We start from the raw sequence: 19002 nt of genomic DNA, 5'->3' as shown, positions 1-19002 counted from the left end.
AGTTCATATTTAATATACTGGCACACTATTGTTTTGAGGCTAAGTACAAAACTGAAAACTCGAATTTATGTTAGATCTGGTATTAAGTCTTAAACCAGTTTTGAACGACCGGGCCCTGATCGCCATAGCAAAGACAGGGATGAACAAAACTATATACATCTTGCATGGGCCAGAAGTATTTTATCAGCGAAAAAGATTACCATTGCATCGCGAGATTATTCACCTGTAGTACGTCCACGTATATTACTTGTTTCATATACCTTTGCATATCACTGTGACAGTGTTTAAGTTATATTTAAGTTAAACGACACATTTTTGAATAATGCAGACCTTTGATCGGTTTTTATCTTTTTCTTGTTTCAGTCAGGCTCATCGACAGTTCATTCTTCTTTGTACTGGAATTTTATCCAGCTTTCTTCTAAGCAGTTTATTACTAAAATATTTAACGGAATTTTGCCCTCTACCCAGAAATGTGATACAGTACTACACACCCACGCAGAAGTCGTGCCGTGGTGACCGTCATGTTGTCTTCATGAAGGTGCCGAAATCTGGAAGTACCACTTTACAGAATATTTTCTTCCGGTTTGGACTATCGAGAGACGTAAAGTTTATGCTGCCAAAACGCGACAACTGGCTTAGTAAAAGTAGGATTATCGACAGAGATGATATATTCCCAAATCATGCAGGTCAACCGTTTGATATTCTCTGCAATCACATTCGATACAACAGAAGCGACATGCTCAGGTTTACACACAATGACACATCCCGTATCGCCATCATCAGGGAACCCGGTTCTCATCTTAGGAGTTACCTCTACTATTATCACTTAGCCTACCTCAACTTGCAACAGTCTCCAGAAACCGATATAGTGCGAAAGTTCTTGAAACATCCAGAAAAGCACGCAACCAAAATATTGTCAAATCCGGTTTCCGAATGGTTGTCCATACTGCCAACTGCCAACGATACAGCCGATTCGATGAAAGGATTTAAGGACAGACTATTTCAGTTGGATAAAGATTTCAAATTAATACTGATTATGGAAAGAATGGACGAGTCGCTGGTTTTAATGAAGCGACTGTTATGCTGGAATCTTGAGGACATTATCTACATTCCACGTAACGTCAACCACCTCTATCCAAGAGGGCATCTCAACGCAGCCGACAAAATACGCCATGAGCGTATATCACGATTTGATTACGTCCTCTACGCTCACTTTTCAGCAAAGCTCGACTCAATCATTGACCACAGCGGCGAAGACTTTCAAGACGAGGTACGTTTCTTCAAGAAAATTCTTCAGTCCGTTAAAGAGTTTTGTGCAAACTGGAGAAGAAAGGTAGGGACCAGCCTCCGTATAGATCCGTCACCCTGGAGCCAGGGCTTTACGGTCTCTTCCATGAGTTGTCTGCTCTTGACGTACTCTGAGCTAGAGATCCAGAATTATGTTGGTCTGTGGCAATACGGGGACATCTGGGAAACAATCCACACGCATTCATAAACGTTGTTCACACTTATGCACAAATCTTTCGTTTACATTATGGCAACGGTGTTTTTTTTGTTGTATACGAATGTGTATTAGGATGTCTCAAGTCTTGATAATTAGACTAGACTTTACTTACCAGAGTGAATGAAGATACTAAAGGTAAAGGTAACTGCGAGATATAAGATCATTTGTCCACTCTTGCTAGTTTCCAACATATTAACGGTATATTGAGTTTGCCAGACGTCATCTGACAAACCTTATAGGATTGCTCTGTTATCATAACATAATACTGTTACACTCAACATTGTACTGTGTTAGCCTAATACAATCTTTATGTTGATTTAATAAAATGTTTGCACTAAAATTAACGCAACAATCTGCCACGAAAGCAAAACACATTCTAGCCTTATTCAGACAACACACTTTCAGTTCATTTAACTAAATTAAATGGGACATGTTTTTTTTAAATGCGATGTGAGGAGACAAGACGCATGCGTTATGCTGCAAAGTTCAATTGGTAATTTCCCTGACTACTATTTCTGTCAGTCCTTCGAGCATTCGTCACATTTTGAAAAGTTCAAAGTTAGGTATTAATAGACACCTGTTTTATACAGGTTTAGTTTGCAGAATTATGAAAATCGTTCATAATAATGGTAAATCTTTGCACATAAGATTCATACAAGGAAACATATTAACTAGAATTACTGCATAGTAAATACTATGGCTTATTTCATATGGGCAGGGGTATAAGAAGACATTTTCATTACACAAGCATAGACAGATTTATACATGCTTGGAAAAACCTGGGTGAAAGAAAAACAACCTTCACTATGTTGTTTCTTTTAACTTGTCTCCTGTATTCAGCTCTGTGTAAAATCACTCGTATTGACAATCAAAAATACCTTTTGTGACAGTTAACACCTTGAGCTCTACACACTGATATGTTGGAGTTACATATTATTGTTACAAAAAACCCCTCAGATTATGTCTATGCCGGTGTCTATGCTGGTGTCTATGGTTGGAACACTTACAGGAGTCATGGCAGTCAGTACTATATGCAGATTCCCATGTTCAAGGAATTAAAAGAATATGAAAAACGCAACAATAAACAAATGAAAATGTAAGTTTAAAAATCAAGTGTTGATTCAAGGTTTTAATTGACATCACATCAGCAACAGGAAAACGTTTAAACATTTTAAGAAATGTAAACAATATGGAGAGATGTCAGAGGACATGTTTATTAGAGGATATCCACTTCTATTCTCAAATTCCAGATAGTTTGGTGCTATAAAAATATGCCTACTTTACATGAAAAAAAACAATATGACAATGACTAGAGTACATATTGATGTACCTCACAAAAATTAAGTACCGGTACATGTTTAATTTACAATATTCAGACATGTTACTATCATATATTTATTTATTTATTTATTTGACTGGTGTTTTACGGCACACTCAAGAATATTTCACTTATACGACGGCAGCCAGCATTATGGTGGGAGGAAACCGGGCAGAGCCCTGAGGAAACCCACGACCATCCACAGGTTGCTGTCAGACCTTCCCACGTACAACTATCATATATATATATATATGACATAGTTGGATAGTTAATCATATTTGTGAAAAAGCTATTTTGGTATTGCTATAGAAATACTGCCTACGCGATGTTTCAAAATTATCTTTTATTTTCACAATTAAACTTGAATGCTGGTTTTAACAGCCTCTTGTACAGTGGCACTGAAAATGAATCATGATAATGTTAAATTGGGTCTATTCTTTCAGAAAAATACCATACAAGAAAACTGCTCATGTTTCAAATATGGATGAGTCTGTAATGGCTCAAAGTGTCTCTCACAATCTTGATAGTATGGAAAAGTTTATAAAAAAATGAACACCAATATGTAGAATGTGTTCTAAAACGAATTAAATGCTGCAAAGTTTAAAATAACAAATAAAACTATAAAAAGTAAAAATAAAAATAATAATAAAATTATGCCCAAGCTGCATGTCATGTATTACATGCGGGTATTGTTTTCTAATACTGTCAAATCTTGTTGACACATGTGGGCCGATACAAAAAGGGAAAAGTCATTCGTATACACTCCAAAAAGCAAATACTTTTCAGTACTTTGACACAAAACTATTTGCTGTAGTTAAGAAATGCCAAATAAAGAAGGCAAACAATATTGTACTAAAGTTATTGAAATATCAAACATGAGACACTTCAGGTCATTCAGAAAGTCTATGCTTTCACATTTGTACTCAAGAATATTTCACTTTTAAGAATACGGCCAGCATTATAGTGAGAGGAGACCGGGCAAAGCCTGGGGGAAACTCACAAGCATCCACAGGTTGCTGAAAGACCTTCCCACGAACGGGTATGGCCGGAGAGGAAGCCAGAATGAGCTGGATTTGAACTCACAGCAATCCCATTAGTGACAGGCGCCTGGGTCATTGTGGTTGGGCTGGCATGCTGGTTGCACCGACCTCCAAAACAGTGTTAAATCAGCATCTATGCAATGGAGGCTTTTCACAGTAATAGTACATGTAAGGTGATTACTTCACTTGCTGTAACATGCCATATCATTAACACTGTACAGAGTTAAAACAGGAAAGGCATAACTTAACAGGAACAAAGAGTAAAGCAGGAATCAATGATGTGGATTTCTTGCAATAGAACAAGAAGAAAAATAAATTAATAAATAAATAATATTTGGCATCTTTCAATGGCACTGTGCTTAAACGATGAGTAAAACTTGTATGGGAAGGTAGGTTTGTCAGAAGTGCATGAGGTACATCGTTTTATAATGAAGCACAAATACAGGTGTGATATTGTAAACGCTGTGTAAATGATGCTGTATTTGTAATGGTGTTACCATATTAAGACTTAAACTGGCCAAATTCCTGCCTTCAGGATGCACTTCATTTCTACCCGTCACTTGTTACAAACATAACTTCACGTACCAGGACTGTCTTTGCACATCTAACCTGAATCTGAGAGTTCTAATGATTTTAGTGTTTTGAGGTTTGTTGGAAATGTGGGAAGATATCCTACCAGAAAAATGTAAGTTTCAGCATTACACAACGTTTATTTGCTTCTAAAAATCCAATTTTTCAGGCAAATTTTTAGGTAATTAATTAACTTTTGGCAGGTTACTGAATACATCTGCATCAGGTGAGTGTAGGGAATGGGCTATGGTTGCTGTAACAATGGGTTACATGTGCTGAGCATAAATTTGCATAATCTTTTACCCCATTCCAGTTATATGTATCTTTCAATAGACGAGTACAAGAGCTTTAACTTCTTTACATTACACATATAATACAAAATACAAAATAATTGCCTTTTATGTGACTCTCTTGGGATTTGAACCACAAACTTACTACCTTCAGGCTGCAGAAGCATTTGTACCCTGTACCCTATTGCAAATGAATCTTTCAGTATATACATGTATATAGGTGAAAATACAGTACTTGTAACAGATGTTTCTAAATGCATGAGGAAATAGAGCACATTTAACCAAAAGAAAACTAAAAACAAATGATCATTCACAAATATAACCTTTCAAAACATAAACCATGTGCTCTCCATTTAAGTTAGGAAAAACTGGCATAAATCAAAACTGTGCATTCTTATTCTGTTATACCGATATGCATAAGACTAGTATCTGTTTATAAATGATGCACATTATTTCTGTTCTTTCATGGAACACACTCAAAATGTATAATGTTAAAATATATTTTGGGCAAAATACAGTATATATAACATACAGTGTGAAACAGACTAGAATTGTTACTTTAAATACAGATACACATGTACTTAAAAATGACTTCTGAAAACAAAAATCCATACTTCTACCAGTCCATATAGAGTCCATCAGAGTATCATACAAAAGCCTTTTAATCTCTGGAGCTTTTCTCCTAGAAAACATATACAATTACAACCACAGTATAAACATATCTATCTTTTATCTCCAGTAATTAAGAGATCATTTAATATTAAAGCCAAAAAGTGATTTCCATGTATATAAACTCCAGATGATAAGATATGTATGCAACAGGGCTAATTCTTCCCAAATGAATGATTTTCCCAATAATGACCCACAGATGTACAGATACATGAAACAAAGTATTTGTACTCTGTAATGATATAAAGTGTCCTTGTGTAAATTACTTCTGTCCTGTTTATCTGTGATAGAGACTAACAGATGTTAGCACCAATATAAATGCCATAACAAACCAGACATTGAGTGTTATGTGGAAGACTAGAACTGACAAGACTGTAGTGACGAGCATGGCACAGGAGATGATGAACAGCCGGGTGATGTTACTTGCATGCTTCATCACGGCTGACATGATCAGGCCATTGGCAGCCTGAAAATAGACAAAAACTGAATGTAGGCATAATCAGGCCATTGGCAGCCTGGAAATAGACAAAAACTGAATGTAGGTATGATCAGACCATTGGCAGCCTGGAAATAGACAAAAACTGAATGTAGACATAATCAGGCCATTGGCAGCCTGGAAATAGACAAAAACTGAATGTAGGTATGATCAGACCATTGGCAGCCTGAAAATAGACAAAAACTGAATGTAGGCATAATCAGGCCATTGGCAGCCTGAAAATAGACAAAAACTGAATGTAGGCATAATCAGGCCATTGGCAGCCTGGAAATAGACAAAAACTGAATGTAGGTATGATCAGACCATTGGCAGCCTGGAAATAGACAAAAACTGAATGTAGGCATAATCAGGCCATTGGCAGCCTGGAAATAGACAACAACTAAATGTAGGTATGATCAGACCATTGGCAGCCTGGAAATAGACAAAAACTGAATGCATACATGATCAGACCATTGGCAGCCTGGAAATAGACAAAAACTGAATGCAGACATGATCAGGCCATTGGCAGCCTGGAAATAGACAAAAACTGAATGTAGGTATGATCATACCACTGACAGCCTGGAAATAGACAAAAACTGAATGTAGGCATAATCAGGCCATTGGCAGCCTGGAAATAGACAAAAACTGAATGTAGGTATGATCAGGCCATTGGCAACCTGAAAATAGACACCAACTAAATGTAGAAATGATCAGACCATTGGCAGCCTGGAAATAGACAACAACTAAATGTAGGTATGATCAGGCCATTGGCAACCTGAAAATAGACACCAACTAAATGTAGAAATGATCAGACCATTGGCAGCCTGGAAACAGACAACAACTAAATGTAGAAATGATCAGTCCATTGGTAACCTGAAAATAGACACCAACTGAATACAGACATGATCAGGCCATTGACAGCCTGGAAATAGACAACAACTGAATGTAGGTATGATCAGTCCATTGGCAACCTGAAAATAGACACCAACTGAATACAGACATGATCAGGCCATTGGCAGCCTGGAAACAGACAACAACTAAATGTAGAAATGATCAGTCCATTGGAAACCTGAAAATAGACACCAACTGAATATAGACATGATCAGGCCATTGACAGCCTGGAAATAGACAACAACTAAATGTAGAAATGATCAGTCCATTGGCAACCTGAAAATAGACACCAACTGAATACAGACATGATCAGGCCATTGGCAGCCTGGAAACAGACAACAACTAAATGTAGAAATAATCAGTCCATTGGCAGCCTGGAAATAGACAACAACTAAATGCAGATGTACTTCAAGACACTGACTGTCTTTGAAATAGAAACTATGCAGTCTATAGCCTGGAAATTACAAGCACCAGAACACAGGTAGCCGGAAAAATAGTATAATGTATTGTTGATATTAGGCCATGGACAGTGGAATAATGAAGAAAAACCACTGACAAAGACTGAGAAATATATGAGCCATTCTGACATAATAAAACAAGATTGGAGGTCCACATATAGAGAAACAGTGGATCATTGACAGCCAGAAAACATATGTACATGAACATGGTATATGATCTGAACATTCAGAAAAAAACACAATGTATATTATCAGATCTAGAAAAACACTGAAAATTTATATCACAATGTATGCCCACTGTGTTGTATGACTGCCAATGGTCCAATCACATTCCCTCTGTTGACAACTTTCAGGTTGAGTTGTCCAATCACATTCCCTCAGTTGACAACTTTTAGGTTGAGTTGTCCAATCACATTCACTGTGTTGTCTATTTTCAGGCCATCAGTGGTCCAAGTATCTACTGTTATCTTCTGATCTTATGTGCTAGGTAATATTATAAAGTAAAAAAGTGACCTCTTTAAAGAACAAAACATAATAATGATGCGAAATCAGATGAAAGAGTGACAAAACTTATTTGCAAATATGATTTTTTCCACCATATTTTGTTCAATTTCTCTTTTAGGAGAAAAGGGTTTTTGAAAATATTTTTGTATGGTGTGTATATGGGACTACCTTTTGGTATTTATTATCACTGCATAATGATGTCCCAAATAAAGACAAAATCCAGGTGCTAATATATTTATTACACAATGTGCTACATCTTCATTTATAGCATCATTACACAGAGACTATATATACCAAAGGCTTGTCCCAAATATCCTCCATACAGGAATTATTTTCAGGTGCCTTTTTCTCTTTAATAATAGTCAAAAACAATATTGAAGACTGCATTTACCACTAACTTTTCGCCCTCTTTCCTATGAACTTTTTGTAGTTTTTACATCAATGTTGGGTAACATATGTAGGGTAATCAGAGGTTTATTTATCAACAACACTCACCTGAGTTAAAATTATAATCCAAGTGTAAAATGAGTATCCTTTAAAAATGTTGAAACTTTCACCTGAAAGGAAATTAAATACACACATTCTTGAGGATCAATACAATGAAACTACATGTAGCATGTCAATCATGAAATAAATGTACAACCGTCTTAACCAAAGACAGGCATTAACCTTCTCCCACTCTTTTAATATCATAGACCAAACACTTTGTAAATCTTTGTGACAACAATTTCCCCCGAATCTTCACACTCTGCAATGGTGGATGTAAAAAATTGAATTAACATTTCTAACACGTAATACTGCAAATAATTACATATACAGCTTGCCACGTACAGGTAGCAAAGTCTTGTTTAAAATGTACACTAAACTCAAAATAAATAACAGCAAATTGATACATACATGTGGTGTATACATATGTATGGATATATTCTCGAATCCTGCAGATGACGTCAAATGTGACTGCTTACTAGGTTATCTCCCTTTATTGTGGTCCATCAATGGTCACATCATTGAAGCTATCCACCTACATGTATACATTGGTGTTCTGCACTGAATTGATGGGTCTTTGCAGCTTAAATTCATTACATGGTGACTCGGTGATAGAATACGCAAATACATGGTGTCATTAATCCTCAATATATATGAGCATTATTGACACCATATATCTGCATATCACTGAGTAACCATGTAACTAATATCGTACATGTATTCAGTTTCTGAAGAAAAACTAGCACCATCCTGAGAGTGTCACCTGCATGGAGGCCAATTGGACACTTATGGTAAGAGAAGATCATATTTATCCTGATTCCTGTAGAATTTGTAGGCACGAGTTGAGCGTTTTATACCTGTCGAGGAAGACTGAGAAGCTTGGGCCATCCAGGTTACAAAGTTAAGCACTATTCCAAAGGAGTAGAGTAAAATGTTCTGGACATGGAGTGACAGCTGAAATGACAAGGTCAAGTGTTTTTAAGAAGACTAATGAGTAACTGTAGTTCTGTATCTGACTTGTTCCTGTCTGGTTATGTAATGAATGAAAGAATAAAAAATATTTCCTTTTTACAGTTACAAATTCTTGGATGCAAAACATCAAAGAAAATGGATACACAGAGAATACAGACTGTAAATATACACAAAACTATTTAAAGGTACCAGTAAAGAGGTCAGAAAAGTTGATATTGTACACTCTCCACCTCACCAAAATAAATTATATCAGGTCTTTCCTGCTATTACAATCAATGCTTTTAATATAGTTGAAAAGATTTGTCTTCATGTACCTGGAAATACTTTTTCATGACAAATTCTGTATAGACCCCTGAAAACCCTGAGATTACACAGTAAGTAAAGATGAGAGCCAGGCCAGCTGGCGTGATGTGCATCTCCATGGCAGAGTTGTTTCCCTTGATGCCGTAACCACCATAGCTACAAGAATAAAGAATGGGAAGAGAAATAGTACAAACTTCACTCAGGTGTTAAGAGAAAAAAGTACCAGGTCTTTGTCAATAAACACACAAAATACAAAAATGAAAACGTAAAACATTGAACCATATCCAACCTGTCCAATACCTCATCTGTTCTGCGGTACTTTAGTAGAACAAAAGTGCAGGAAGAAAAAAATCTGTTACTAGTACTTAGCTAACAATTGCATCCCAATTGCATTAAAATTTTTTTATTTTAATTGCATTTATTATGTTATAAACAAGATTTTTCATGACTACAGTGGCATCAGTGGAAATTTTCATTTTGCTTCATGTAGGCTTACAAGCCTTACAGCTCATGTATTAGGAGCTTGGCTCCAACATATGACCAAACTGGTTTTATCTCTGATCAGAAATGGTGAGATACTTGAACTCACCTGTCACAAATACCAGCTAGAGTTAGCAGGAACAGAGAGAACCACTGGACCCTGGTGAGGTGTCTGTAACATAAATAGAACCTGCTGTTCAAATCTGATGATTAATAAAAGAATTTCTAAGGAACAATGTATTACAAATGCATGTAACATTAAATATAAATAACAATTTAATTTAGAATGACATATGATTTTAAGCGTGTTTAATATTGTTCAGATACGGATCCTTCTTACCTTTTTATAATCATTCTATATAATACAGCAGTGGTGGCAATTTTCATATTTCCTAGAACCTGTAATGAGAGAAGAACAGAAACAATATTTACTACATCCTTAAGAAAAGTCTTTAATACATCAGTGGTTGTGCTGAAGAGAATTTTCTTTAACCTAGTGGTAGAAGCATGGACTTGAAACCCTAAGGTCACTGGTTCAAATCCCAGGGTGGCTCTATCACGCATATAACAACAGTGTTAACTGTAAGTTGTGCACATGTAAAATATTTGTTGTCAAATAATTGCAAAGGTTTACCTATAACAGATATGGGTTGTCAGTGACCATGGTGATGTGTGTGGAGGAATGCCAGGGCAAACCCACCAGCAAACTGACGAATTCTCGCACGTGTCACATCCGCAGGGTGAGATCAAGACGTGCACATACAAGGACATGTATGTCATACTGGTTAAAGGTGACCTACTACAAACTTATGCAAAACCATCTATGCATTATGAGATAATGTTGATGATTTATGGCCGGCAAGGCCCACTCAGCACATACTGGGCACGTGGTGGGGGTCCATGTGGTGAAGCTCCACAATAAATCAACACTTTACATGAAGCACCCTCATCATACATGTACTGGATAAGTGGTGGAGTCTGTGTGGTGAGGCTACTGTACATGTACAGTACACAATAAACAGTACACAATATTTTCACCTACATGTACCTGACAAGATGTGAGATTTATGTTGTGTAGCCTTAGCTATATGTGCCTGATAAGTGATGGGGTCTATGTGGTGAAGCGGCTATGCCCAATAAATGTACACTAATAGCCTACATGTCTCTGACAAGTAATGGGATCTATGTGAGGAAGTCACTTAACACCTACATATATGTACCTGATAAGCGGTGGGGTCTATGTGATGAAGTCACTTAACACCTACATACATGTACCTGATAAGTGGTGGGGTCCATATGAAGCTGCATGTGGACAGCAATGTTGTTGTTGATACAGTAGAGCATGGCTGGCACCAGGAAGAGCAAACAGATCTTGGGTTTAGGAAGGAGAAGCCCCTCTCTGATCAGCTGGGGACTGTGCATAATCAGTGAAAGAATCATCTACAAATAAGACACAACCATTGATGAACACACTTAAGCAGCACATGTACATGTACACTGTAAATATCGCATCAACATATACGGCACATAAGGCCCCTGGATGATTAGGCTGTCTTTGATTAAAACAGGCTGGTGTTGACAGAGATGGACTGAACTGATACAACAATTTAATTAAACTAAATACCTAACTGATAAATATTTGGAACAATTTGAACCACACATATATTAAAATCTAAGCAAGGAGATTTTCAGCAGTGGTTCTGTATTAAGTTTTACACATTTGATGGGTCAAAAAGATTGTTAGCTTTAATAGAACAGTACTGTTACAAATATACCATGAAAACAGCAGGAAATCATCATTATAACCAACAAAAATGAAAAGCTGCTATTATTATGCAAAAAGGATAGAAACCCGCTCTAATCAAACAATAACTACTGCACGCACATCTGCAGACCATAACTGTGTGACAGCAGTTTAATCAATGGAATGCACAATAAAAGTTGAATATTCTAGAGTACGGCGTAAAACACCAATCAAATAAATAATTAAATAAAAAAATCAACAACAGCTGAATTCAACAACTGTATTGAAAATTAAGTGAAGACACCTAGTGTAGGAAACAAAATCATTAACAGTTTAATTTGTAAAAGCTGGTAGAACTGATTATTCGTATGAAATACATGTTGCAGATCGAGTGTCAAGAAAAATCTTGGAACAAACTTGCTAGACATCCTCAGGAAGGAAAGAACAAATCAGGATAGATATCAATGAAACATCAGTATTACCCTGTGTTTTTTCTTACCTTTGTCACCTCAATCAACAGGACAGCTGAGGACGAGCTGAATGGGATCTGGCCATCTTCTTCACACAGATGAACCAGTATGGTGTATGACCCGTACACAAACACACTGCAGCAGATTCAATCACGAAACGGTCAAATTAATGGACCACTCACATAGTTTTTACAACGTTAAAAGATTTTCATCTGATGAAAACTGAGACTAGCAGAGTGCTTACTAATATCTGCAACTAATACACATGTAGTATATATAGGTTATATTTGTCACAGTCAATATATATTGTTTTTGCTTGAAATAACCTTTATGGTTACAGACGTAATTGGGTCATGTTAAGTGCCTTTAAAGTACTCCCTGAAGAGGATGGATGTCATCATGATGGGTCTGGGCCCATAAGATGTGATGTCAAGAGTTATATGGTCAGACTGAAAATATAAACCAGCTTACATCTCCATGGATATGGATGTGAGATTTGGATCCTTTCCATGTTGGTGCTCTTTAAAGTGAATGTGAAATCTCAAAGCAAATTTTGCTTTATTTTAAAAATAAAATGTTTTTTTATTCAAATTCCTTTCAGGTACTTTGATCAAAAGATGGCTTAAAAATACATTTTCCAGTGTTTATCCATAATAATATCTACATCCCTACATGTTCATACATTTATTTCAATTGAAGCAATCCAATGATTAGCTGACTAAAAATAATTTCACAAGGGTAATCTTATTTTCTTTTCCACGGCCAAATGACTCTGTTTAAAGTGAAAAAGAGAGGCACGATGGTCACATTGCTTGCATGTTTTTGAAGAAGGCAGCCACTATACATGTATTATTCATCATGCCATTTGATCAACCAGGAAAATAATAATAAAAAAAACCCAATCAAATGCACACAATTAAGGGACAATCCCCCCATCAGGACAACCATGGTACCATTTTATTAACGTCAAATGTTCCTTTCCCAGCTCATCATAATGACATCACAATAAAGACATGATGACGTTACCATATAAAGTGATACATTGTCATGGTGTGGAAGTTATGCTACAATCTATTTCGGACAAAACAGTGGCTCGAAGTCCACGATGTGCCACCTCATGGGATTAAAAAATATGTCACCTCCTCATTACATGCATCATGACCTATGTACACATTTGTTGTAATGTACACTGTACGTCACACTATTTGTATGTTATACTGAACTTGTGTTTATGTACAAATGTATTTATAACAATGTGTGAACTCCCCCAGGGTGATCAATGATGGCTACTTCATCAAATCTCCTTGTTCATGCTTGCTTTACAACAAACAACTTACAAGCACTACAAGTGTGCACCAATCAGGAAAACACAAAAAAATCTGTTTGTATTAAAACAGTACTATTGTTACTAAGAGCATTATAAGGAATTGCACCCTTTGAGAGAGCATATACAATGTGCATGCAGACATACGTCTATATAAAGCAAGAGCCTTACCCAAACAGCAGCATCATCTGCCAGAGAAGACCTTGAGCTTTGAACCCTTGGGATCTCTTCTCTACAGGCATGACAGGGTTCCAGAAAGGAAGCTGAAGAGAGGAGAAGGATGGAAAACTATATATGCAACACCTACATACATAGTCAGGGGCGAATTGTACCAATGGAAATGGTTCAAAATCATGTGTACATTTATGCACATACATGTTTGATCCCCTAATATAGCCAATCTGAAAAGATTATTTGCTTTCAGGCATAACTCACAATGTATATTCCTTAAAAAATAAAAATGGCAAAATGACAATTATCGAACAATCTAACAAATCCAATACTAGTACACAAAATTGACTAGCGATACATATTCTCCAGGCCAAATACGTGTACATCATATTTTATACCGTCAGCCATTATCAAATAATTATATCTATTATGTAACAGACTGTTACTTATTAAAGCAATAGCATCCTTACTGAATGAGTAAACTACTGATTTAGGGACTGATCGATTGGCGTTTAATGTTCAAGTATATTTTATCCACACACACCAGAGGAACCTTGTGAGCTCAGAGTATACATTATGGTGTATACATGTGATAACACTGATCCATGCTGATCTATGTATATATAAATATGAAACTACATGTATATATGTTTCTGCGTATCAACACCTGTACAATAGTTTATTTATTTATTTCATTGGTGTTTTACGCTGTACTCAAGAATATTTCACTCATATGAGGGCGCCTAGCATTATGGTGGGTGTAAACCGGGCAGAGCATACAATACTAGGAGCGTTGCACGGACATCGAAAAGTCAGTTGAATGAGAGACTCGGAGCGAGCTGGTTGCATGTATAGAGGTACCTGTGAGGAACCTTGCATGTACTCTTATTGTATATCTGTCACAACACAGTATTGGATCAGGAAACTTTATGATGTCTTGTCTCCGCACTTTGAGAATCAGTAAACTGCTGTCATAGTGCATACCTACACTCAAAATGAAAACTGCTAAAAATTACCTGCTCTTTCATCTTGGGTCTTGCAAGAGTGACTCAGCTGTTTTAATCTGGAGTCTGGACAAGAATAAGCATAGGAGCATGAACATACATGTATATATAAATGACGGGAACAATCATCACCATATATACTGCATGTCAATTCCATCCCAGACATCTATCAAAGATCAATCTGGGCATGTGTCACATAAAGTAGAAGCCAAAAATTTCACCTTTCATTTTTCTTCTTACATTATTTCCAAGAATAGGGTGTTTAAACTGGGATTTTAACCATATGTTTTGTTTAAGCTGGCTAGGCCTATAGGAACAGAGGCTTAGGTTATAAATTAGAATTACCACAGCCTACTTATATTAATGTGATCATTTGCAAGCATAGCAAAGCATTCAGCAAACATTATCATAGAAAGATCCTCATGTCTGACATTGTTGATTTTGACACATTCATATTTCTAGATTCTTAGTTTTCATCTGTGTTACTAACATTTTCATTCACATCACTCAGTTGGTTAGCGCGATAGCGCAGCGTAATGACCCAGGAGTCTCTCACTAAAGCGGTTGCTGTGAGTTCAAGTGCAGCTCATGCTGGCTTCCTCTCCGGCTGTATGTGGAAGGTCTGTCAGCAACCTGTGGATGGTCGTGGGTTTCCCCCTGACTATGCTCGGTTTCCTCCCACCATAATGCTGGCTGCCATCGTATAAGTGAAATATTCTTGAGTATGGCGTAAAACACCAATCAAATCAAATCAAATCAAATCAAATCAGACAGACACACATTATATCAATCTACCTGAAAAAAAGAAATACATAAAGTGATCAAATAGAAAGCGTGTTGACAACTTGACTTTAATATGAAGTCAACACTTTCATCAGATCTTAGGGTGCCAAAAAAAATGATGCTACCTGTTTCACTCCATTCACAAGAAACGGCTGCATTTTACCATATTCACAGCTTAATGCATGACCACAACCTCACTGTCAAAAAATGTATACAAGTAAACCACAAAGTTATTTACTTCCATGCATGTTCATGTATTTGCATAAAATTCCCAAGCATTTCAGCACAGGCTCTGTAAAACCACTGGTAACTACTATCCAGGGCCTAATCCAGCCCTTCTCAGCGTTCGATTACCGGATGCTGCCGTTCCCTCTAAGTGCCCTTTACATGTACGTCAAAAAAAGAAAAAAAAAAAGATAAAAAAAAACAAAACACAAAGAAACAGCCCCAATTCATTGTAAGACTCAGATTATCTACTTAGTTCGTAAATTTACTCAAATTTTATGTTGGATCCAGAATCAAGAAGGAATATTTGACATCAGTGTGAAAGTACTTGGTTATGAAAGTGTAAGGTAGTGTTGTAGTGAGTTCACCCTCGTTGATCAGTCCATTTGGCACATTACACCTGACAACCACCGAACTCCTAGATGGGACCTTATCCTACGTCATGGGGTCTTTACTACACATTCCATGTCTTGATCGCCTTCTCTCAACAGTTTGACAACCTTTGTTGCTTTCTTCTTGAGAGATTCCAGAAGTGCCATCTGGATCAAAGATACTAAAGGACAAAACACATTTCCAGGATCGCTACTGCTCTTAAAGTACTCCTTGATGGCATTGAAACCAACTACACATGTAGGTGTGGTCAGTCCAGGTTCATTAGTCACCAACACTGGTATTTTCAGTGAGCTAATGCAGTCCTTATCACAAGCAAATCTGAAATCCACTTCAACCCAGCCCTTGTAGGTAATAGTTGAACTTATTAGCTGGAACTCCTCGCTAATAAGTTCAGAGAGGTCTTGCAATTTGCGACCTGGGAAACTCTGTATCAGCCAATTGTAGGGAACTATACACACCTGGGAACCAGTGTCCCACAGAATCTTGGTTGATAGTCCATCCAAAATGCAGTTCAACAGACATTTGCGTCCATTCAATTGTGCCACACTGTTCCCACGACGAATGTGTCCTATCCCACCCTTGAATTCCTGCAATCTCGTTGGCTGACACACTTTCACTGGAGTTTGCACTCTAACGACATGTCCTTGATAGTGGGTCTCTTGTGATCCATAGGTTGCAACTGGACCCTTAGCTGCAACCAGCTTCCCTGGTTTCCCTTGTCTATAACTCTGCAACCTCTGGCAAAATGTTCTACACTCCCACACTCAAAACATTGAGAGCAAGACTCTCCTTCACCAGCTGGTTTGCATTTAGGACAATCTGGATTCTGTAACTTGCTGTTCTTTCTTCTACTTGACTTTCGATGTGAAGTACTGTCTGGTGAAGCAGTTGCACCGTGGCTTTTTTCAATATGCTTTAGACGACCATCAATTTCAGAAACCCGTTATGTTCGTATTGTGTCACTACTTTGATTAAAATTTTTTAATCTTTAATAAATATTTTCGGCACTCGCCGGACACTGATTTCGGAAGGAACACTTAATGTGGCTTTGCCTTCTCTGTTTCTTTACCGGAAATATTGCTGTTGCAAGTATTTCCAGAGCGAGTCCATATACGATGTCCTGTACATCCAGTGGCTTGTGTATGAGCTGCCTCATTCCCTCATATATATATATCCGGTGTTACAAAAACAACAAAGTTTTTAAAGAGCATTTAAAATCGGAAATGTATTAACTGAAGCAGGTGAGGAAAATTGGACCCGCGATAATTCAACTGGCATTCAGGTTATGAGGGCCGAAAATTACTTTCAATTTAATCAAAAAAAAAAAAAAAAAAAATGCTGAAGACCGACCTGACTTAAAAAACAGGGTTTGTTATCCGCAACAAAAATTTTTTAGCCCTGTATTATTTAACTGCAAAATATGATGTTTAAATGAACAAGTCTATAAAGAACTGATCAACTGTTTACAAATAACTAAATATAAACGTGTGTATAAAAACAGTTATAACAATAAGGAAGAGCATAAGATGAGAAACATAAAAAATATACATATATATTGCTCAATGATGTTAGTGCAGAAAAAAATAATTAAAACAAGTTAAAACTTAAACAAAAGTAAATAAGAGTGCAAAGAATGCAGATCTTTGCAAAAAATCCAATGAATGAAACCTATTAACAGGTAAAGAAGACGGATAAGTTTAGAGAAAAAAAAAGTTTTTTTTTTGGTTTGCGTGTGTTAAGCTATTTTCTTTAGGCATCTTTTTTTAAATTCTCTTTCTTCCAGGTGACTCGATTATCTCCCCTATTTGTCTGGCCAATATAGCTTCCAAGCAGTCATGTTTTTCTTTTCCATGTAACGTGTACTTATATGCACCTGACAACCCCCCACTCCCACCCCTCTAGTTCGGTCTTTACACGGCTGGTTCGTTATTCCAGTCTTTGGGCTGGCCTCTTTGAATTCTTCACTTGATTATAATCTGTGTCATGCATTTCATGCTTTCTGATTAAATGATAAGCATTTAATATGTACAATAGTACAATAGAGTTGGAAGTGTGGACACATATGAACAGTGTATGATTTTGTGGGAATTTTGCTCTTACTTTGTAGCTGACATATACTCAAATGGGAGTGTTTAATTGTGCAAACCCCATTTTCATAACACTACACTCATGGAGTCCATTTCCTAAGTCCTCATCCCCCTCACTTTCGGACATGGACTGCAGGCATCTTGCGTGATTCTTAAATGAAAATTTAGTGAAGGAATGTCTTTATTACATAGAGCTGCACTTCAAATATATCACGGACAGTGCCTTATAACCGACGGGTGTGCTGGGCCCATATTCATCAAGCATCTTAAGACCTAAGTCAAAAATTCAAACACAGCTGCAAATAAAATGTTTGTACACTGATTTTTTTTTACAGGAGAACAATGTAGACCTAATAACCACAATTTGAGCTCTATCCTGTTCTTTGTTTGCCTTTTTAAGGGCTTGCAGTTTAGGACTAATGGTTCCGTAGCTTAATAAATACGAGCCCAGATTACTAGCAGGCCTGCATGTACAGTGTGTTTAGTGAAGGCAAGAAACAACACGACGTTGCGGATTCATGGACAGTTGAACAAAAGCACAAGAACAAAACGATAAAGAGTCTTGGATAATTTACCTTTGTCATACTACCACCACCACCACTGGCTTCGTAAAAATGAGCGACCAAGGAACTCATGTCTGCACACAAGCTTTCGGGGACCCTAAAATCCCAGATGTTCTTTTGTTTTCATCCTATTTCTATCTTCATCGTTTCTGTCTGAATACAATTTGTCACCCAGCTGGGATACCCAGCACTGTTTCTACCTCAACAGGGGAATCACCTTAAAGAGCTCCTTATTCAGGGACCATAACTCATGGACAAACCTGGGCCTCGGCGTACAG

At 37.0% G+C, this 19002-nt stretch overlaps 2 protein-coding genes across 4 annotated transcripts; one reads left to right on the top strand and one right to left on the bottom strand.

Annotated features, from left to right (window-relative positions):
• The first annotated feature begins 322 nt into the window (after positions 1-322).
• Positions 323-1495, top strand: LOC135473394 (galactose-3-O-sulfotransferase 4-like). Its single transcript, XM_064753245.1, has one exon. The coding sequence runs from the start codon at positions 323-325 to the stop codon at positions 1493-1495; it is 1173 nt and encodes a 390-aa protein (XP_064609315.1).
• A 3950-nt stretch (positions 1496-5445) lies between these two features.
• Positions 5446-18869, bottom strand: LOC135473930 (probable UDP-sugar transporter protein SLC35A4). 3 transcript variants are annotated; one of them, XM_064753882.1, is made up of 11 exons: positions 18737-18856; positions 14686-14739; positions 13670-13761; positions 12204-12309; positions 11236-11400; positions 10301-10359; positions 10070-10132; positions 9492-9636; positions 9063-9159; positions 8215-8276; positions 5446-5857 (listed from the first exon to the last, which is right to left on the bottom strand). In XM_064753882.1, the coding sequence occupies exons 2-11, from the start codon at positions 14695-14697 to the stop codon at positions 5669-5671; spliced, it is 990 nt and encodes a 329-aa protein (XP_064609952.1). In that variant the 5' UTR covers positions 14698-14739; positions 18737-18856; the 3' UTR covers positions 5446-5668. The 3 variants fall into 3 exon arrangements, with proteins under 3 accessions (XP_064609952.1, XP_064609951.1, XP_064609953.1); XM_064753881.1 differs by lacking the exon at positions 14686-14739 and having other exon boundaries at positions 18737-18869; XM_064753883.1 differs by lacking the exon at positions 18737-18856 and having other exon boundaries at positions 14686-14888.
• Between the last annotated feature and the right edge of the window lie 133 nt (positions 18870-19002).

This window comes from Liolophura sinensis, chromosome 8 (genome assembly GCF_032854445.1).
Source record: "Liolophura sinensis isolate JHLJ2023 chromosome 8, CUHK_Ljap_v2, whole genome shotgun sequence".
NCBI classification, from domain to species: domain Eukaryota; kingdom Metazoa; phylum Mollusca; class Polyplacophora; order Chitonida; family Chitonidae; genus Liolophura; species Liolophura sinensis.
This window is presented reverse-complemented; position numbering and strand designations above follow the sequence as displayed.